Here is a 22890-nt window from a genome sequence, read left to right on the forward strand (position 1 = left end):
GCTTTCTCTAGTTGCGGCGAGCGGGGGCTACTTTCGCTACAGTGCTCGGGCTTCTCATTGAGGTGGCTTCTTTTGTTGCAGAGCACGGGATCTAGGCGAACGGGCTTCAGTAGTTGTGGCTCGCGGGCTCAGTAGTTGTGGCTCACGGGCTCCAGAGCGCAGGCTCGGTAGCTGTGGCACACGGGCTTTGTTGCTCCGTGGCATATGGGATCTTCCCAGACCAGAGCTCAAACCCGTGTGCCCTGCATTGGCAGGTGGATTCTCAACCACTGCGCCACCAGGGAAGCCAATCATGATATGATTTGATAAAAATGATTTTAACTACCTAATCAAGTAATGCACAACAAATCTAAAATAAATCAGATAAAAGTTTTATCCAAGATATCTGGAAAGATTTAGTAGTTCCAGGTATATTTAAAAGAATCACTGTCAATAGTCCATACTTCTTTTCTTTCCAAGAATGATCATTTAAAGACCTGCTTACATTGTATACATATAGAAAGACATTTTTGGCATTCAGGACAGAATCTCTTATCGTGCTTTTTTAAAATTGAAGTATAGCTTATCTACAAAATCTTGTTAATTTCAGGTGTACAACACAGTGATTCCGTTTTACATATATATATTCCTTTTCAAATTCTTTTCCCTTACAGGTTATTACAAAATATTGAGTATAGTTCCCTGTGCTGTGCAGAAGGTCCTTGTTGGTTATTTTATATATAGTAGTGTGTATATGTCAATCCCAATCTCCCATTTTATCCCTCCGTCACCCTCCTTTCCCCTTTGGTAACCATAAGTTGGTTTTCTATGTCTGTGAGTCTCTTTTTGTTTTGTAAATAAGTTCACTTGTATCTTTTTTTTTTGGCCAAGCCACGCGGCATGTGTGATCCTAGTTCGCCGACCAGGGATTGAACCTGTGCCCCCTGCATTGGAAACTTGGAGTCTTAACCACTGGACCGCAAGGGAAGTCCCTGTATCATATTTTGGATTTCACATGTAAGTGATGTCATATGATATTTATCTTTCTCTTTCTGACTTACTTCACTTAGTATGATAATCTCTAGGTCCATCCATGTTTCTGCAAATGGCTTTATTTCATCCTTTTTTATGGCTGATACTCTTGCCTTTTTTGTTCTGCTCTCAAGTGATTATCTAACAAGAGCTAGGCATTCTTGGGCAATAGTCAGGGGATAGAAGAGGCAAAATTATTGAATAAAAATTGTCAATACTCCCACTGCCTCTATCATTTATCCGAATTCAAAACTTGGGGCAGAATGCTCTGGTCTTAATTTAACTTTACTCTTAACAGAAATGAGCCCAAGACAGCGAGAGACAGCAAGCCCTCTCCAAGAGTAAAGAAGGGTAATGCCTTTTTCTTATAAAGGGACAGAGGGCTATTGGTGATCCAGGCCTAGACTTGGGCCAACCAATGTTAGAAAATTTATGGGCAATGAAGAACTGGAAACATGTATCAAAGCCCTAAGAAGGCCTTCTCATGCCCCAGTGGAATCAGATCCTGGTTTGAAGACCACACACACATCTTGGTCATAGTGGAGCTGGTGAAGTGATATTGCCTCTTCACTCTACCAGATTCAGAAGGACTTGGAGGTAAATCCCTCGTCCAGAAAAGGGAGGGACTATGACCTTTTAATAAGTAATTAATAATAATAATAATACCTTTTCTTAACTTATTCATAGGTTTTCATGAATATACTGTTACTTTTTATTATTTATGCTTAGTGCTCACACACACTGGTTTTCATGTTTTCTTGACATTAAAATTGACAAGAGATATCTTTTAATTCTTTTAATAGTTAGCCAAAATTTGATTTTCTCTTCAGAACTTTTTTGTTTGAAGATCTGTAATCATTTTGTGACTCTGTTTAAGTTCCTATATTGAGATCACCCCAGAACACTTTTTAAAGGAGCAATCTACCTAAACTGTTACACTTGGGAAATGGCTCAAGAGAAGCTAATTTATCAACATAATGAAATACCATGCAGTCAACAGAAATGGCAATGTTGAAGGCAAATGATGTGGTTGTGTACAATAGCATTTTAAAAAATTTTATTGGAGCATAATAGATTTACAATGTTGTATTAGTTTTAGGTGTACCACATAGTGATTCAGTTACACATATACATATATTCATTCTTTTTCAGATTTTTTCCCATATGAGTTATTACAGAATATTGAGTATAGTTCCCCATGCTATACAGTAAGTCCTTATTGGTTATCTATTTTATATATAGTAGAGTGTGTATGTTAATTCCAAGCTTACAAAGCATCTTAAATGCAGAAACTAGAACACTGATATCAGTGAGTCAGGTTATGTTGGTTCAGAGCTGAATTGGAGAAATTTAACATATTAAGTGGAAGATATATGAGGAATTTTTTCCCTTAAATCATTTTCTTAATGTGGTCAAAATATGTGTTGTACAATAAAAATATGCAGTGAATGTTGAGAGCAGTGATCACTGTTAATGAGTAAACAAAAGTGTTCCTTGCAAATTAATTAGTAAGTAAAAGAACTTTCAAAGGGCAACGAGCTTAAGTTATAAAAGGGAGAGTTGGTTATAGAAAAACCTATTTGGCAAAAGGCTGCCAAAGAGACCCTAAAACATCTCTCCAGGGGGTAAATTCAAGAAAGGCCAAAGTAATAGGCTTATGGGGTAATGAACAAATCTGCAGAATGAAGGTCCAAGGACCTGTTGCTATTGATAAGCTTGAATATTTTGACATCCCCTCTCAAAGCAAGAAAACTAGCCAAGGCAAAGGGAAATGTAGTGTGTATAAACTCAAGAACCACATATCAAATATGTGTAAACCTCTGCCTCTGTGTTTCAGCATTTGCCCCCCTCTCAAGTTTCTCCTCTTTCCTCTTTCCCTCCTTCCTGGGATCCTGGGTAAGGAAGCTTGAATAGGGGGAGTGGTTGGTCCTTGCTCATTAACCTATTTATCCCACTTGGATTTTGCCTCTGCTCTGTCAGCTCACTGGGATGTGCTGGCCAGTGAAGCTTACCTCAAGCTCCACTGCCTGGGAGTCTTCCTCAGCCACAGTTACTCTACAGCTCAGTTGCCTTGTTGGTTCTGATGTCATGTTGAATGTAGCACCATGTTGAACAGAGTACCACTGTGTGGTAGGGCCCTTTGGATGCAGCACTATGTTGGTGGTGGTAGCATGTTAGAGGAATTCCACGTTGGATAGAGTGCCACATTGGCAGCAGTGCCATGTTGGATGTAGCACCATGTTGGCAGTGGCACCAAGTAGACGGGGGCATGTTGGTGGGCCATCTGTGATTACTGAGTGCTGCACGGGCTCTCTAAATGACTGCTCCAGGAAATCCAGGACAAGCTGTCTACTCTGGGATTTCTCATCCCACCCCAAAACTGTGGGTCCTTAATACACATACTGTCCTTGGAAGTTCAATCCTGAGAGAAGTGTGGAACTAGAGCCCCACCTGTGACTTCTTCCTGTCTTCCAAAACATCGAAAGAAAGTAAAAATCACCCATCATTCCACCCTACATAGATAGCTGCTGCTATTTGCATAATAATATTTTTGTGTGTACATTTGAATGAAATGGTACATGTTATACATAATGTTTTATAATATTTTTATTTAGTAGTATATTTGTCAGTCTTTACTGTGTGTGTGTATGTGTGTGAGATCTTATTTATTTATTTTAATTTTTCTTGAAATATAATTGATTTACAATGTTGTGTTAGTTTCACGTGTACAGCAAAGTGATTCACATATATATATGTATATATATATATTCTTTTTTAGATTCTTTTTCATTATAGGTTATTACAAGATATTGAGTATAGTTCCCTGTGCCATACAGTCCTTGTTTTTTATCTGTTTTACATATAGTGGTGTGTATATTTTATACTCTTTTTTTTTTTTTTTTTTTTTTTTTTTGGCGGTACGCGGGCCTCTCACTGTTGTGGCCCCTCCCGTTGCAGAGCACAGGCTCTGGATGCGTAGGCTCAGCGGCCATGGCTCATGGGCCCAGCCGCTCCGCGGCATGTGAGATCTTTCCAGACTAGGGCACGAACCCCTGTCCCCTGCATCGGCATGCGGACTCTCAACCACTGCGGAAGCCTCCTGGTGTGTATATTTTAACCCCAAACTCCAAATTTATCCCTCCCCTGCCTTTCCCCTTTGGTAACCATAAGTTTGTTTTCTATGTTTGTGAGTCTATTTCTGTTTTGTAAATTATCTTTATTTTTAATGGCTGTATACGCTTCCATAGTATAAATGTACAACTCATTTAATCAATTCCCTATTCATTTTGGGTGCTAACAATTGTTCACTCTTATATAAACAGTGGTGTATATCTTTGCAGAGAAATCTCTGTTCATCACCACGATGTTTTCATTAGTAAATTTCCTAGAATTAGAATTTCTGGGTCAAGGGATAAACTAAAGTGATGCATGCTCACTGTAAAAATTCAAAGAATACAGAAGTTTATATTGCTAATAGGTGTATACACTTTCAGCCTTTTTTCTCTGCAAGTCCACACACATATGTGTGCACACACACAGACACACATTTATAAAAGGTAAAATGGTATCATACTATGCATATTGTTCCACAGCTTGCTCTTTTATAAGAACTAGAGTAGATCATGAACATCCTCCTAGTCTATAAGTTTACCTCATTTTAAGTTGCAGAGTATTCCAGAATAAAGGTATATTTTGTAAGCCATTCCCCAGTGGACAGACATTTAAGTTGCTTACAGTTTTTCTCTCTTATAAATTGTGTGGCAGTAAATATTCTTGTTTGTATAACTTTGCACATTGTGTGAGTGATTCTTTAGGATAAATTTCTAGAAGTGGATTTCTGGGTCAAAATGTGTTAGGAACATACTGAAGTTCAGTCTCAGCCTTGGTATTCTACCAAAATTTGATATTTGCGTTTGGTTTTAGCCAAATAGCAAAATGCCTATCTTGTGATCACTTCTGACTTTCCTGACCTCGTCATCAGTGATCACATGGTAGCCCTGGACATCAACAAGTCCATCTAGTCAACCAAGCTCCTGCTTCGCTTATTGACTGTGGTAGGTAGAATAATGCCCCTCCCCCAAAGATGTCCATTTCTCTCTTTTTTTAAATTTATTTAATTTATTTATTTATTTTACTTCTTTATTTTTGGCTGCATTGGGTCTTCATTGCTGTGCACTGGCTTTCTCTAGTTGTGGCGAGGGGGGCTACTCTTCATTGCGGTGCGAGGAGTTATCATTGCGGTGGCTTCTCTTGTTGCAGAGCATGGGCTCTAGGTGCTCGGGCTTCAGTAGTTGTGGCTTGTGGGCTCTATAGCACAGGCTCATTAGTTGTGGCACACGAACTTAGTTGCTCTGCGGCATGTGGGATCTTCCCGGACCAGGGCTCGAACCCCTGTCCCCTGCGTTGGCAGGCAGATTCTTAGCCACTGTGCCACCAGGGAAGTCCAAGATGTCCATTTCTAATACCTGAAACAGTGAATATGTTAGGTTACATGGCCAAGGGGGATCAAAGGTGCAGACAGAATCAAGTTTACTAATCAACTGATTTTAAAATAGATTATCCTGGATTATCCAGATGGGTACAAGATAATCACGAAGGTCCTTAAAAGTGAAAGAAGGAAGCTGAAAGGAAGGGTCAGAGGGAGACCAGACTATGGAAGAACAGTCAGAGAGATGGCTTTGTAGATGGAGGAAAGGGGCCATGAGCCAAGGAATGTAGGCAGCTTCTAGAAACTGGAAAAGGCAAGGAAATGGATTCTTCCCTATTGTCACCTTGATTTTAGCCCAACATCAGACTTCAAACTATAAAATAATAAATTTGTATTGTTTTAAGCTACTAAATTCGTGGTAATTTGTTACAGCAGCAATAGAAAACTAATACCGTGATCAAGAGATTTCTGGTCTAACAGAGCTAATCTGGTTAAGTAAGTATTTATAGGATGGAAAATCAATGAAGAAAATGTTTCATGAGTGTCCTTGACAATGGAACACACATGGTAAAGCTTGTGAGTGGTTTTGGAATCAGAGGCATACAGTGCTTTGTCTATACCTTTCAGATGTTTCTTCAGACAGTCCCTTTAGTGCAGCAGGATGTGTTGGTCAAAGACAGAGAATGGGCTGCTTTCATCATTTTTCTTCAGGCAAAGACATTACCTGACCTGTCAGAGATTTGGGAACTGTCTTGTCACACATATACAAGTTGAAATGGCAGCCATTAGGTGTTTAAGTACAACTATAACAAGAAGACTTATCACTATTTTTCAATAATAATACCAACACAGTAGGACTTACTAACAACCAGTTTTTGCTTACAATAAAAATAGTTTGCAGGAACCTGATAAAGAGAACTGAAACCAATTTTATTTCCTCTCTCTGGATTAAAAAAAGTACTGGGTCCAGGCATACTTTCCTGTCATTACATACTGAGAACAAGCAAAAATAACTTAGCTATTTGTTCCAACAAATACTTGCTCCTAGAAGACTATGAACTAACAAAAAGAGCTTACTTATCAAAACTAGCATTTTACTCATCGACACTTGCTTAAAGACTGCTGCCTCACTGTGCCTACCAATCCAAAATTATTGTTATAAATTCTGCCTAATCTCGATCAGTTTCCTGCTTTGCAAGACCCTCCTTTAAACTACCCAGTTTGGGCCCTAAAGCCCTGTAAACATCCTTCCCTGACTTTCCCCTTCTGAGAAATGTTTATGACTTTGTCAATTTGGCATTCTCTTTAATGCTGTAAGTTTATTAAATTTAACTTAACTTGAACAGGTTTTCAGGGGGTCTTTTGGAGAGTCTTTTCCCGATAGAAGTAACCTTGAGAGTGCTAGTATACTTTCCATGAACCCTACTCTAAAGATTCTCCTATATTCTCACCCCAGGGAAGATACTGAAGTTGGTGTGTATGCAGTGGAAGCTGAGTATCACATGGATATTCATAAACAGTTTTATTTCCTTAAACGCAAGTCACCTTGCTCCACAGCAACAGTTCTAGGTCCAAAGTCAAAGGAATCTATTTATTAGAAATAAAAATATGTAAGTGAAAGTAGCAATGTTACATCTACTACTTAGTAGGTGTTTTCTTCAAGTAAAGCAAAACTCTTCAGTATGTGTGTTTGCTTCAGTGAAATTGTATCATCAACTTAGCCTCAAGTCCAGGAATTGAAGAAGAAGGAGATAAATCTTTACCCAGTCAGCTCGCTATTAGAGAGGAAGGAAACTTTAATAACTTGATGACAACATCACTGTCAGTTGAACACTTTACTGCGGAACCTACGGAAATAAATCTGGCTCCTCCACTCACCTTTGCTGACTATACTGAAAATGAATGACTGTTTAGTATCACAGAAGTACACGTAACAATCGAGCAGCCCATGTTACTTGGAAATTATGGTGCCCATAAGTATTAAAATGTAAAACTTAAAAAATTTGGGTACTAAAATAAAATAATTATAATTATTTATAAAAATAAATAATAATTACTATATAATAATAATTTTGAAATAATTTTGAAATAATTCTAATTAAAATTTGTATTTGAACAAAATGTGTTTATGGTATACCTCTGTTATACACAATTAAAATTGTTAAAGGTATCACCAAATTTTTATCCAAGAAGTTTGTACTAATGTAAAAAGTATGTACCGATATACATTTTTAAGGCTCTGGAGATGGACTACCTAATTGTCCTCCAGAAAACATGAGCCAGTTGATTCTGCAACACTGAAGAAGAATGTCCATTTATCTGTTGTTAAAGGAGAATTTTTCAAAAAAGTTATAATAGTGAACAGGAATAAATAATGGGCATTTATGAATTGCAAAGTCTTCATAGACATTAACTTGCCTGGTCCTTTTAGCATCCATGTAGTAGGGCGGGCAGTAACAGCTGCTGCCTCCATTTTACAAATGCAGAGATTGAGCCTCAGAGAAGTGGCACCTAAGGTCACAGACTCTGAGTGGTAGCATGTGGACTTGGCATGGGGTTCTCAGACCCTGTGTTCCATTTTCATGTACCTGGCCACATACGTGACCACATTCTCTATGCTCTCAGCGTCTTTGGGAGCCTTCCAGTTCCTCCTTCAGACCCTCTCACCTTCTGCAGGAGAAGGCCAGGCACAGCCCTATAGCAAAGACAGTTTCTTCCACCCTTGCCATCTCCGCCCTTGCCATCATTCCCAAATTTAAGAACAATTCTTGTCCACTTGGGACTACCCTGGTGGTCCAGTGGGTAAGACTCCATGCTCCCAATGCAGAGGGCCTGGGTTCAATCCCTGGTCATGGAACTAGATCCTGCATGCATGCTGCAACTAAGAAGTCCACATGCTGCAACTAAAAGATCCCTCATGCTGCAACGAAGATCCCGCGTGCCTCAACTAAGACCCGGTGCAGCCAAAATAAATAAATAAATAATAATAATAAAAGAACAATACTTGTCTACTCCACACACACTCAACTCTAGCATCCTAATGCTTTTTACAGCTTTTCTGGACAGAGCAGATTCTCCTTCAAGGGGTGTATAATAGGAAAATCCCACTTGTTTCTTAAAAGCCCTTTAGTTATCAAATCACACAATCATGGCTGGCCTTTGAGGTAGGCCCCTTCCCTGCATGCAATACTCCCTCTTTTTTCTTCCAGCCATTGCTGATACATTTCTGCAAATAGGGTGCCTCTCCCTTTATTGTTGGAAAGCTGAGCTGGTAAAAATGTCTTTCATCTGCTCATATAAAAATATCTTTCTAAATTAAATGTTATTTTTGTTAAGAAAAGCAAATTATATTTAACAGAAAAATTTAAAAATATTTTAAAATTTAAGGGAAAAAATCACTTCCAGTTTCATCCAGAAATAACCACTTTTGACATTTTAGTCTTTTTTTATTCATATATATGTGTGAATATCTCTGTATATGATATAATTTTCAACTGATATGTTAAGTAACTTTTCCACAACTGCTTTTATAGAATCACAGAATCTAGATTTAGAAGAAAACTCGAGGCCTTCAAGACCTTTCTTCCTGGTTTGAGGGCTTTGATTGGGTCTGCCTAGACACTGCTTGTATCCTCCAGGGACTGGAAGCCCAGTTTGTACTAAGAAAATCCATTTCTGGGTTGGAAAATTCTCGTTCCGTTTTTGTCTCCTGAAATGACAGAATATGAATATGAATATGTCCTATTTGGATTTCTCTTCTCAGATTGAATATCCCTGGTTTCCATGATTATTCCTTGCTTGACAGAACTTTCAGAGCCACTCATGATGCTGGTCACCCTCCCCAGGGGAGTCTATTCACTTATAACACTGCCTCCAGTCCCTGACATGAAGTCCCAAGTGCAGCCTGGCAGATGTGGTGTGCAGTGGGGCTGCTGCTTCCCTAACCCCAGACACTTGACCTCCAGTAACACTGCTCAGGATGGCACTATATTTTTAGCAGCTACTTTTACTGTAAGCTTTTGGGTTGGTCTTAAAAAGCCATCAGTCAGGATTAATTGGAGAAAGATAATGCCAGTCAGAATGCTGCCTTTTCAAATCCAAAATCTATTTTGGGGAGTGGAAAGGGAGCCTAACATTGGTTGGTGTGTGTGTGTGTGTGTGTGTGTGTGTGTGTGCGCGCGCGCGCACGTGTGTGTTTGTTCACCATCTATCAGATGTAATGCTGAACACATTCATATCTTTATTATTATTATAGTTATTGTTACTGTCATGGCAGGTTCAGTTGGTTGAGGTCCTACTGTGCACTAGACATACATTAATTTCATTTCACAGAGCCCCAGGATAATTAATTGTTGTTTTACACATGAGGAAAGGAAGGCAGGAAAATTGGACAACTTGTTCCAAGGTCCCACACCAGTAAGATGTTTACGCCCATGTTCTACCCCTATATCGTATTGCCTCAGAAAAGTGCAACCACTGATCAACAGTCAAGTTCAGAGTGAGACTCCCGGGAATTCCCTGGCAGTGCAGTGGCTAAAGACTATGTGCTTTCACTGCGGAGATCCTGCAAGCTGATAAGTGATCAGATTTTTAATATAGTTCAAAGGTTAAAGTCCACTGAATTTCTTGACAGATTCAATGTGGGGTGTAAGAGGAGTGAAATACAAAACTAAGGATTTTAGCCTGAGCAATAGGGCTGAGATAAAGAAGGCTGTGGGTGAAGCATGTTTTGGGGTGGCATTTGAGCATTTAGGGGTTTTTTTGTTTTTTTAAAAAATAAATAAATTTATTTATTAATTTTGGCTGTGTTGGGTCGTAGCTGCGTGTGGGCTTTTCTCCAGCTGGAGCGAACGGGGGCTTCTCTTCGTTGCGGTGTGCGGGCTTCTCATTGTGGTGGCTTCTCTTGTTGCGGAGCATGGGCTCTAGGTGCGTGGCTTCAGTAGTTGTGGCACATGGGCTCAGTAGTTGTAGCTTGTGGGCTCTAGAGCGCAGGCTCAGTAGTTGTGGCTCGTGGGCTTAGTTGCTCCACAGCATGTGGAATCTTCCTGGACCAGGGCTCGAACCCGCGTCCCCTGCATTGGCAGGCGGATTCTTAACCACTGTGCCACCAGGGAAGTCCGAGCATTTAGTTTTAAACATGCTGATTTGTAAATATCTTAATAGACACTCAAGTGGAGATGCCAAGTTAGCAGTTAGCTATACAGGTATACCTTGTTTTATTACATTTTGCTTTTTGCACTTTGCAGATACTGAGCTTTTTACAAATTAAAGATTTATGGCAACGCTGCATTGAGCAAATCTATTGGTGTAATTTTTCTAACAGCATTTGCTCAACTTGCGTCTCTGTGTCACATTTTGGTAATTCTCACAATATTTAAAAATTTTTTGTTATTATTATACTTGTTATGGTGATCTGTGATCAGTGATCTTTGATGTTACTGTTGTGAAAGATTATAACTCACTGAAGGCTCAGATGATGGTTTGCACTTTTTAGTAATAAAATATTTTTTAATGTATGTACATTTGATAGACATAATGCTATTATACACTTATCAGACTACAGTGTAAACATAACTTTTATATGCACTGGGAAACTAAAAAATTCATATGACTCACTTTATTGAGATATTCACTTTATTGCAGTGGTCTGGAATCAAACCCACAGTATCTCCAAGGTATGCCTGTACAGTTTTGGAGATCAGGAGAGCAGCCTAAGCTAGATATATAAAATTGAGAGTTGGCACATGGATGATGTTTAAAGCCACAAGGCTGGATGAGATCACCAAGAGAGTGATCTCCCTATTATCTCCTCTGGATCTGTGATTAGATGTTTCCTAAATCTTTTCATTCTCTCCACCATGACTCATCGTGCTTTCAATTTTCTTTCTCTTCCTCCCTTTACGCTACAAGTCCCAGCAGTTTCTTCAGATCCGACATCCAGGTCATTAATTCTCTCTTTCACTGTTTCTAGTCTGTCATTTTAACTTTTAGAACTACATTTTCTTCATTCCTAGAAATTCTTTTTAAAAAAATATGCACTCTATTTTAATAGCCTTTATCATATGTTTGACAAATACTTTGTCTTTATTTAAAACATAACATATATATTGTATAATCTTTATCCAGTAATTTGTTATCTGAAGTTCTAATGACTCTGAAACTGATTCTCTTTACACTGTGCCTCCATCATGATACATTGTTTCCATGTATGCCACATGTGCACACGTGCATGCATGTGCATGTGTGTGTCTGTGTGTGTGTTTAATCTTTGGAGCTCATGTTTACTAGGGCTTTGTGGGAATGCTGTGTAGCTGGATAAAGGGCCTGAACACTAGATTTTAAAATTCTACTAGGTGTTTCAACCTTGGGAAAAATTTTTTTTTCTGTCTAAAAACAAAGATTTAGATCTCCAGTTTTATTGAAGCCTTGGGCTAATTTTTATGCTAATTCTTCAGCCTGGTGGTTCCTGGACCACACAGTGTAAATTTGAATCCCAAACCTGTGCATGGTTGCAAATTCTCACAGGACCTGTTCTCCCTCATCCCTGGGGATAGTTTCCTTGTTATTTCTCCATGTCAGTGGGGAAATTTTTTTAGCTCACCTCTTCATCAGGTGCTACCTTTATGCAAGGGGTCCCATTTCCATCTTCCTATGAGGCATGGGCCATAGTCTTATTTCTCACACTTATGTGGGCATTAACACTCAAGAGCAACCGTCCACTCACACACCTTCTACCAGCCATAGCCGGTTCACACACTGACCACTCTGGTTTTCAATTCTCCAGCTCCTGGCAGTTTCCTTTCTTTCCTGCAAATTTAGCTTTGCATTTAAAAGAATGTTATACTTTAGACAGTATCTCTGTTTGTAGCCAGTGTTTTCAGGTTACCTTATCTGTCACATTGATGGAATTGGAAGTCCCTTTAGGGGTGATTGTGATGGTCAGTTTAGCTCAGCAGGAACTATTTTCTAGAACAACAGGCATATTTGAGTGGATATCATGCCCCCTAGCTCCCTGTCATGTTGGAAGCATCTGCTCCTGTGAGGAGTTTGCATGGAGGGTGATCTACAGAGCACCGTTTGGCTTATTCCTGTGGCTCGGCCCACGCTGACGATTACTTGTTTCAGTTTGTGCCAGAACTGACCGAGGCGTATGTGGTGACAAATGAGCTAGAGACACATGGGACCAACTGCCATGACAGAGGCCCAGCCTGCCCTGGCCTGCAGGCCCCAGGACTGGCTGTCCAGGAATTCTGTGCAGGGATGACCAGCATGCCACATGCCATTCTAGCCAGTGACAGGGAATGAAGGGAAGGAGGACTGGTTATACCACAAATGGCTGCTTCCTGTGGCTCCAGCAGGATGATGTACTCCTGTTTACTATGTTCTATTTCCTGAGCTGCTCCAAAGACGCAGGAACCCCAAACAAGTGCTGGTAAGGGCAAGGGCAGCCAAGAAGGGAAAGAATCTGAACTCTCTAGGGCCTCCAACTCATCAGCTGGGATGATGAGCAGAGCCTGGACATATCTGCCTGTTTGGCCACATTTAAAGGAAATGTGAGGACTGACCAACAAGGCTGTGTGTACACCATAAGTGCTGATCAGTGACAGCCCCCCGTGTGTCATCCAAGGGAATGAAGTCAGGGGACTTCAAAGCTGCTCCGGGAAGCCTTGGCATAGAAGGAGTCTCTGAAAGCTGTTTCAGGACCGTTGTGTATCTGCCAGTCAGTGAAGGAGAAAGGGGGTGGATAGGAGAGAGGGCAGAGACCTTAAGGAAAGCCTTCAGCTTTCTCTCTTCAACAAAACCCCCATCTGGCTGCTCATTGATGGGCTGAAGAACAGAACCATAGGGTCTTTGATTGGAAAGATGCCATTTAGTTCAACCTTCCAGCTAGTGCAGGTTCTGCAATCTCCTTGCCAGACAGCCTCCCACCTTGGGGTTCTCACTGCTAACTTCACGGTAGGAATGATCTCATTTTAAGCCTCTTCTTATTTTGAGGTAAAAATCTGCCTTTCAGTCATTTCCACCTACACCCCATCCTCTCCTGGTTGCTGAAGAAGAAGCACCTCCTGCCTTCACTGGCTCAGGAACACAGAGAGGATTCCCTGCGAGAATCTACAGTCTCACCCATGAGAACCAGGGCTCCTCGGACCCAACTCATCCCCAGGATGGCCATCCAGGAAAGGAAAGAGGCTGACCAGTGGGACAAAGGCCTGCCAGAGGGAGACTGGCTGAGCTACTTCTTCACTTTCTTACTGGAGACTCAGTTAGGACCCCACCTGTACATAGGGAAGACATCCTCCCAGATAGGAAATAAAATAAAGTTCTTGGATGAGCACTGAAAGCCGAACTAGAAAGTTATTTTATCCTGTCCCTGCATATAAGACAGTGAATCGAAACCAAAAGTGTTCTGTGAAGATATTCAAAGGTGTCCTTTGAAGGCTGTTCCTCCTGGCAGGTAGGCCATTGTGTGTTCTCTGGGCTGCACCCAGCCTTGGAGCAGAGGGATTTGGAGTCTGGGCAGGTGCTTTGGCAGTGCCTCTAGAACAGACAGGAGTAGCTGGGGGTTTCGTCCTTCAACGCACTGGCAGTGAGTCCCTATTTTCTATGTGTCTGCTGGAGGCCCATCATGGTTTTCAAATAATTGTGCTAGACACAGAAAAGGGGAGAAAACAGAAGTTGATTAGGACATGCGGACCTAACAAGGACTCAGAAGCCACACCACTTATATCCATCCCATCATTCTTCCTGCAAATATCACTGTTTGAGGACAAGGATTCCCTTTGACTAGCCCCAGTTCTGTGAGAAATAATGTTCCATTCAATCCCTCTCATTCTTTCATCCTAAAGAAAGTGTGTAAAACTGTTTTTAAATGTTTAAAAGGAGACAGGCATGTTTCAAGGGCCCACTTGAAAGTTTCTGACAAGAAGTAGGTTCAAAAATAGAAAAGAAAAGAAAAGGGCTCTCTCTCCAGAGGGGTGGGGGCCCACGTATTCCAAAGGGCCTTCCCTCTGCAAATCAACTAGATGTTCGTGAATCCTACCCTTTTAATGAACTGCTAGCCTCTTGGAAAGCATGTGGAAAAAGTAAGCTGAAACAGAATCAGTGGGCAGGGCAGTGAGCAAGCAAATGCTAAAACCAACATGGAATTTGGAGGTGAATCCTAGATTCCCCACATGGTGAATCTGAACTGAAACTGAAGCTCCCACATGAAGCTGGAATTATTTTACCCCAATTTTTTATTGTGGTAAAATACACACAACATACAAATTTCCATCTTAACTGTGTTTAAGTGTACAGTTTAGTGATATTAAATACATTGATAATGTTGTGCAACCATCACTACCATCTATCTCCATAACTCTTTTCATCATCCCAAACTGAAATTCCATATGCTTTGAACAATAACTCCCCATTCCCCTCTCCCCGCAGACCCTGAAAATCACCACTATACTTTCAATCTTTATGATTTTTTCAAGTCAGTCATTTAATTTTTAAATTATTTTTTTAAAGTTTTATTGGACTGTAGTTGATTTACAATGTTGTGTTAGTTTCAGGTGTACAGCAAAGTGATTCAATTATACATATACATATATTCATTCTTTTTTAGATTCTTTTCACATATAGGTTATCCCAGAATATAGGTTGTCCCAGAATATTGAGTAGAGTTCCCTGTGCTATATAGTAGGTCTCTGTTAGTTATCTATCTTATATATTGTAGTGTGTTGTCTGTTAATCCCAAGCTCCTTATTTATCCCTCCCTGCCACATTTCCCCTTTGGTAACCATAAGTTTGTTTTCAATATCTGTAAGTCTGTTTCTATTTTGTAAATAAGTTCATTTGTATCATTTTAAAAAATTAGATTCCACATATGAGTGACATCATATGATATTTGTCTTTCTCTGTCTGACTTACTTCACTTAGTATGATCATCTCTAGGTCACACCATGTTGCTGCAAATGGCATTATTTCATTCTTTTTTATGGCTGAGTAATATTCCATTGTATATATGTACCACATCTTTATCCATTCCTCTGTCGATGTACATTTAGGTTGCTTCCATATCTTGGCTATTGTAAATAGTGCTACAATGAACATTGAGGTGCATGTATCTTTTCGGATTTTGGTTTTCTCTGGGTATACGCCCAGGAGTGGGATTGCTGGGTCATATAGTAGTTCTATTTTTAGTTTTTTAAGGAACCACCATACTGTTCTGTATAGTGGTTGTACCAATTTACATTCCCACCAACAGTGTAGGAGGGTTCCGATTTCTCCACACCCTCTCCAGCATTTATTTATTTATTCATTTTTATTTATTTATATTTTTTGGTGTGTTAGTTTCTGCTTTATGACAAAGTGAATCAGCTATACATATACATATATCCCCATATCTCCTCCCTCTTGCATTTCCCTCCCATTCCCTATCCCACCCCTCTAGGTGGTCACAAAGCACCGAGCTGATCTCCCTGTGCTATGCAGCTGCTTCCCACTAGCTATCTGTTTTACATTTGGTAGTATGTATATGTCCACCAGCATTTATTTTTTGTGGACATTTTTTCCCCCCAGATTTATTGAGATGTAATTGCCATATAATATAATATTGCATAAGTTTAAGGTGTACGGTGTGTTGATTTGACACACTTATATATTGTAGAGTGACTGCAACCATAGCATTAGCTAACACCTCCATTATATCATATAAATACTATTTCTTTTCTGTGGTGAGAACATTTAAGATCTACTCTCATAGCAACTTTCAAGTATATACTACAGCATTATTAACTATAATTACCATGCTATACATTAGACCCCCAGAACTTATTCATCTTATAACTGGAAGTTTGTGTCCTTTGACCAACATCTCCCCATTCCCCACCCCCACCCCCAGCCCCTGGTAACCACCATTCTAATCTCTGTTTCTATGAGTTCAGCATTTTGTTTGTGGACTTTCTGATCATCGCCATTCTCACCAGTGTGAGGGGATACCTCACTGTACTGATAGTTTTTGTTTGTTTGTTTGTTTGTTTTATTTAGTTATTTTGCCCAAGCAGTGCAGCATGTGGGATCTTAGTTCCCTGGCCAAGGATCGAACCTGCATCCCCTGTGTTGGAAGCAGGGAGTCTTAACCAGCGCCACGGGAGTCCCCTCATTGAGGTTTTGATTTGCATTTCTCTAATAATTAGTTATGTTGAGCATCTTTTCATGGTCTTTTTGGCCATCTGTATGTCTTCTTTGGAGAAACGTCTATTTAGATCTTCTGCCCATTTTTGTATTGGGTTGTCTGTTTTTTTGATATTGAGCTGCATGAGCTGGTTGTGTATTTTGGAGATTAATCCCTTGTTGGTTGCTTGACTTGCAAATATTTTCTCCCATTCTGAGGGTTGTCTTTTTGCTTTGTTTATGGTTTCCGTTTCTGTGCAAAAGCTTTTAAGTTTAATTAGATCCCATTTGTCTATTTTTGTGTTTATTTTCATTACTCTAGGAGGTGGGTCAAAAAAGATCTTGCTGCAATTTATGTCAAAGAGTGCTCTTCCTATGTTTTCCTCTAAGAGTTTTATAGTGTCCAGCCTTACATTTAGGTCTCCAATCCATTTTGAGTTTATTTTTGTGTATGGTGTTAGGGAGTGTTCTAATTTCATTCTTTTACATGTAGCTGTACAGTTTTCCCAGCACCACTTATTGAAGAGGCTGTTATTTTCTTCATTGTATATTCTTGTCTCCTTTGTCATAGATTAGGTGACCATAGGTGCGTGAGTTTATCTCTGGACTTTCTATTCTGTTCCAATGATCTATATTTCTGTTTTTGTGCCAGTACCATACTGTTTTTTTTCATTTTTTTAAACATCTTTACTGCAGTATGATTGCTTTACAATGGTGTGTTAGTTTCTGCTTCATAACAAAGTGAATCAGTTATACATATACATATGTTCCCATATCTCTTCCCTCTTGCGTCTCCCTCCCCCCCACCCTCCCTATCCCACTCCTCTAGGTGGTCACAAACCACCGAGCTGATCTCCCTGTGCTATGCGGCTGCTTCCCACTAGCTATCTATTTTACGTTTGGTAGTGTATATATGTCCATGCCACTCTCTCACTTTGTCACAGCTTACCCTTCCCCCTGCATATCCTCAAGTCCATTCTCTAGTAGGTCTGTGTCTTTATTCCCATCTTACTCCTAGCTTCTTCACGACCTTTTTTTTTTTTTCTTAGATTCCATATATATGTGTTAGCATACGGTATTTGGTTTTCTCTTTCTGACTTACTTCACTCTGTATGACAGACTCTAGGTCCATCCACCTCACTACAAATATCTCAATTTCGTTTCTTTTTATGGCTGAGTAATATTCCATTGTATATATATGCCACATCTTCTTTATCCATTCATGTGATGATGGACACATAGGTTGCTTCCATGTCCTGGCTATTGTAAATAGAGCTGCAATGAACATTTTGGTACATGACTCTTTTTGAATTATGGTTTTCTCAGGGTATATGCCCAGTAGTGGGATTGCTGGATCGTATGGTAGCTCTATTTTTAGTTTTTTAAGGATCCTCCATACTGTTCTCCATAGTGGCTGTATCAATTTACATTCCCACCAACAGTGCAAGAGGGTTCCCTTTTCTCCACACCCTCTCCAGCATTTATTGTGTCTAAATTTTTTGATGATGGCCATTCTGACTGGTGTGAGATGATATCTCATTGTAGTTTTGATTTGCATTTCTCTAATGATTAATGATGTTGAGCATTCTTTCATGTGTTTGTTGGCAATCTGTATATCTTCTTTGGAGAAATGTCTATTTAGGTCTTCTGCCCATTTTTGTATTGGGTTGTTTGTTTTTTTGTTCTGCATGAGCTGCTTGTAAATCTTGGAGATTAATCCTTTGTCAGTTGCTTCATTTGCAAATATTTTCTCCCATTCTGAGGGTTGTCTTTTGGTCTTGTTTATGGTTTCCTTTGCTGTGCAAAAGCTTTTAAGCTTCATTAGATCCCATTTGTTTATTTTTGTTTTTATTTCCATTTCTCTAGGAGTTGGGTCAAAAAGAATCTTGCTGTGATTTGTGTCATAGAGTGTTCTGCGTATGTTTTCCTCTAAGAGTTTGATAGTGTCTGGCCTTACATTTAGTTCTTTAATCCATTTTGAGTTTATTTTTGTGTATGGTGTTAGGGAGTGTTCTAATTTCATACTTTTACATGTACCTGTCCAGTTTTCCCAGCACCACTTATTGAAGAGGCTGTCTATTCTCCACTGTATATTCCTGCCTCCTTTATCAAAGATAAGGTGACCATATGTGCGTGGGTATATCTCTGGGCTTTCTATCCTGTTCCATTGATCTATATTTCTGTTTTTGTGCCAGTACCATACTGTCTTGATTACTGTAGCTTTGTAGTATAGTCTGAAGTCAGGCAGCCTGATTCCTCCAGCTCCGTTTTTCTTTCTCAAGACTGCTTTGGCTATTCGGGGTTTTTTATGTTTCCATACAAACGGTAAAATTTTTTGTTCTAATTCTGTGAAAAATGCCATTGGTAATTCAACAGGGATTGCACTGAATCTGTAGAATGCTTTGGGTAGTATAGTTATTTTCACAATATTGACTCTTCCAATCCAAGAACATGGTATATCCCTCCATCTGTTTGTGTCATGTTTGATTTCTTTCATCAGTATCGTATCATTTTCTGAGTACAGGTCTTTTGCCTCCTTAGGTAGGTTTATTCCTAGGTATTTTTTTCTTTTTGTTGCAATGGTAAATGGGATTGGTTCCTTAATTACTCTTTCTGATCTTTTGTTGTTACTGTATAGAAATGCAACAGATTTCTGTGTATTAATTTTGTATCCTGCAACTTTACCAGATTCATTGATGAACTCTAGTAGTTTTCTGGTAGCACCTTCAGGATTTTCTATGTATAGTCTATCTTTATGATTTCTGACTACTCTAAGTACCTCATGTAAGTGGAACCATACAGTTATTTGTTTTTCTGTGACTGCTTTATTTCACATAGTGGCTGTACCATTTTACATCCCCACCAACAGCACACGAGGGTTCCAGTTACTCCACATCCTTGCCAACACTTGTTATTTTCTTTTTTTTTTTTTATTAGTAGCCATCCTAATGCGTGTAAGGTGGTATCTCATTGTCGTTTTGATTTGCATTTCTCTGTGATTAGTAATGTTGAGCATCTTTTCATGTGTTTACTGTCCATCTGTATATCTTCTTTGGAGAAATGTCTATTCAAATCCTTTGCCCATTTTTGAATTGGATTTTGTTTTCTGGTTGTTGAGTTTTAGGAATTCTCTGTATATTCTGGATATTAATCCCTTATCAGGCTGGAATTCTTAAAGGAGTTTAAAATGGTCCTGGGTTGGTAATGCCGCATGGCAAAAGCAGGTGCAAACTCTTTCAGGAGGAAAGTAATTTCAGCTTATACATTCAGGACTCTTAGTGCTTAAGTTCAATCATATTTATGGTCAATTGAATTTCAACAAGGGTGCCAGACAATTCAACGGAGAAAGAATCAATTTTTCAACAATTGGTACTGGGAAAACTGGATATCCACATGGAAAAGAATAAAGTTGGACCCCTGCCTCACATCATATGCCCCCTCCTCTGAGCCCAGAAGGGGTAGGCCTCTCTGTGGTCAGACAAGGAAGCTCCTGCATAGTGGTCACAGTCAAACAATGTCCAAGGCTGGGCTGCCTATGCCTACTTGACCCCACTCCATTTTCTCCCATAGAGCCCTGCCCTCCTACAGGTCTGGACTTCCTTGATCCAGGGCTGATCTGGGTTTCCCTTCAGGGGCCAGAGTTAATAAAGCTTGATGCTCACAGCATAAGGCTAAATGGATACCTGGATAAAGCCATCCTCTCTCCTGCTGAAGGAGTGGGCCCAGGCAACTGGGATGGGCAGGTGACCCTGCCCCAAGCCACAGCTGATTGAACCAAGAATGCACACTTAACCCAAGAAGAGTCAGTTAGGTTTCTCCCTCCAGAGAGGCTCAAAGTAAGTAGTCAGGTGATATTGGGCACTGGGGCTGTGAAGTCTTAGAAAATAAGGGCATGCCAGGGCCAAGGCTGGAGCTAGAAATTGAGAGGTGGGGAGGGGAGAACAGATAGATGAAGGATCAAACCTCAGGGAGAAGCTAAGGTCAGATCTGGAAGGAGAAAGGCCTGGAGGGAGAGGAGCCTGGGCCCTGCTTCCTACAGGTGAGTTCTATGGCCTGCTAATCAAAGTGTGGTCTTGGACTAGCTGCATGAACACCATATGGGTACTTATTAAAAGTGCAGACTCTCAGATTCACCCTGGACCTGCTGCATCAGAAGCTGCATTCTAACAAGACTCCCGGTGATGTATGTACACAGCACAGGGTGAGAGGTGCTACTATGGAACCTTCAGAATCTGTGTTAACAAACCCCTTCACTCAAGCTTCTTTGAGTGGACTTTAGCTCCTCACAGCCATCAAAGGTCAGTGAAGGTATCAGTTTAACTATAAATGTAAAGAATGAACTCAATCAGGAGAAGGGCTTTCTAACTATAACACAAAATCCAGAAGCCAAGAAAGAGAAGACTGATACACTTGATTTCATAAAAATCAGCAAAACAACTACAAAAAAACCATAAGTAAAGCCAAAGACAAATAGGGGGAAATATTTGCAACTCATATCATAAAGAGCTAATCTCCCCAATGTATCAAGAGTTCCTATAAATTAATAAGAAAAAGACCAACAACCAATAGAAAAATGGGCAAAAATATCAACAGGCAGTTTATAGGAAAAGAAATTAAAATGACCCTTAAACATATGAAAAGAAGCTTGACTTTACTGATAATAAGAGAAATACAAATCAAGGCTAGACTGAGAGACCATTTTTCACCTTTCAGATTGGAAAAACCCAAAAAGCAGGATACTGCATCTTGCGGGGAGCCTGTGGGGAACTAGCATCCTGTATATGCTGCTGGGGGGTGGGGGGTGGGTGATGGATTCAGCTCTAGGCAGGCAATTCGGCACCATCTATCAAAAGTACAAATGTCCTTCTGGCCAAGAAATTCACTCCTACAAACTTGCCTTTCACTCCTGTGTGAATTCACATTTGTACAAGGTTAATTATCACAGCAATGTTTGTCATAGTAAAGAAATGGAACCTCCTAAAATCCCTCAATATGAGATGCATTAAATGAATTCTGATAGATCCTTGCAACGGAGTACTACTATGCAGCTGTGAAAAAGAACACAGCAGCACCAACAGGTTAAAAGGGGACGATCTTCAGGATAGACTGTTAGGTGGAAAAAGCGAGACACAGAACAATGTGCAGGAGGAACACTAGAAATAAGTGACAGCGGTTCCTTGTCAGAGGGGACTGGTGGGAGCTGGACTGATGGGGGACTGGGTATTAGTATTTTCATGCTTTTTAATGCTTCAATTGTATCATCCTATTGAAAATGTAAATGAGTACCACAAAAATATTTTTAAAACAATGAGCTCACTTGGGCAGTCACCCCATGTGCAGCTGCCACCTGCCGTATAAGAACTGCCTCTGGGCACAGAAAAGCACACAGTATACAGGCCTCCTGTGTTCTGGCTCCAGGCTGAGCCTCAGCAGAGCGGAGACCCTTTGTTCCAGCCCGCTCAGTGAGGAGAGTACCAGGCCATGTCTAGCTTTGCCTTGGCTGCCTGTGGTCCTCTGGTCCCCTGCCACCTGTGCACAGTGGCCTCCACAGGAGAGGTTCTCCCCAAAAGGAAGTGGCCTCAGGGGAGCCCCAGGCCCTGTCCTGGCATGTTATTCACACATGGGCTGTCTTAGCACTCACCAGCCATGTCCAGGCCTGGCCAAAGTCTGTGGGACCCCTATTGGTTCCAGCCCAGCCCCAGGGCTCTGGAGTTGGCAGAAGATACCCACTGACTCTGGGTGACTCTGGATTTCCCTGGGCTGGCGTATTCCTCCTCTGCCTCTCTACAGTGGGGAGTGTAATCCTGGGTGTCCTAGTAATGAGGTCCCTGAGGCCTTGCCTTCCTGGAGACATGAATCCCCCAAGTTACCTTCTGTTCTGTCTTGACTTTGGCATTGTAGAAGGAGACAGAATCAGGGCCCTCTGGCAGCATCGTCTGCTGCAGCCGGCTGAACCTGTCCTGGTCATCTTCTCCCTACAAGAGTCCCAACACAGCACAGTCCCTTAGCCTGGCGTTGTCAGGATCCACTCTGACAGGGCCTGTGGTGGGCATTAGGGCAGCCTCTCGCTGGGTCTGCAGACCTCCACCCAGGATAGCTCACAATCCCCCAGCCTCATGTTTTCCAGTGTCATCGCGGACACCCTGTAACCGCCACCAGGGCAAGATGAGCCACTTAAGAAGGGGTGCAGCAGCATGTGGTGGTTTCTGTGTCCTCATCCTTGATAACAGGGGAGAGACCTGTACCTGCCCACCTGCCTGGGCCAGCTGTAGGAGAGGCTGGGAGCAGCCGCT

The 22890-nt window shown here is 40.7% G+C and overlaps 1 protein-coding gene and 1 long non-coding RNA gene across 7 annotated transcripts in view; one reads left to right on the plus strand and one right to left on the minus strand.

Moving 5' to 3' along the window:
* LOC111174453 (uncharacterized) overlaps window positions 1-21380 on the plus strand; it is a 60531-nt gene extending 39151 nt beyond the window's left edge. The window contains exon 3 of the long non-coding RNA XR_002644454.3: window positions 871-21380. This is a non-coding gene — a long non-coding RNA (uncharacterized LOC111174453). The remainder of the gene's footprint in view (window positions 1-870) is intronic.
* Window positions 7573-22890, minus strand: part of KIF9 (kinesin family member 9) — a 53522-nt gene continuing 38204 nt past the window's right edge. For 2 of the 6 annotated variants that reach the window (XM_022573300.3, XM_089918094.1), the window contains exons 20-21: window positions 22468-22572; window positions 7575-14086 (exon numbers count right to left, since the gene is read on the minus strand). In XM_022573300.3, coding sequence (XP_022429008.1) covers window positions 14036-14086; window positions 22468-22572 — 156 coding nt within the window. In that variant the 3' untranslated portion in view covers window positions 7575-14035. Of the gene's footprint in view, window positions 14087-19668; window positions 22573-22890 lie in introns of those variants that run through there. The other 4 variants (XM_089918091.1, XM_089918089.1, XM_022573301.3 and 1 more) reach the window with 3 other exon arrangements.

Source organism: Delphinapterus leucas, chromosome 10 (genome assembly GCF_059928025.1).
Source record: "Delphinapterus leucas isolate spDelLeu-1000000601 "Yukka" chromosome 10, BTC_Dleu_Yukka2, whole genome shotgun sequence".
Lineage (NCBI taxonomy): Eukaryota > Metazoa > Chordata > Mammalia > Artiodactyla > Monodontidae > Delphinapterus > Delphinapterus leucas.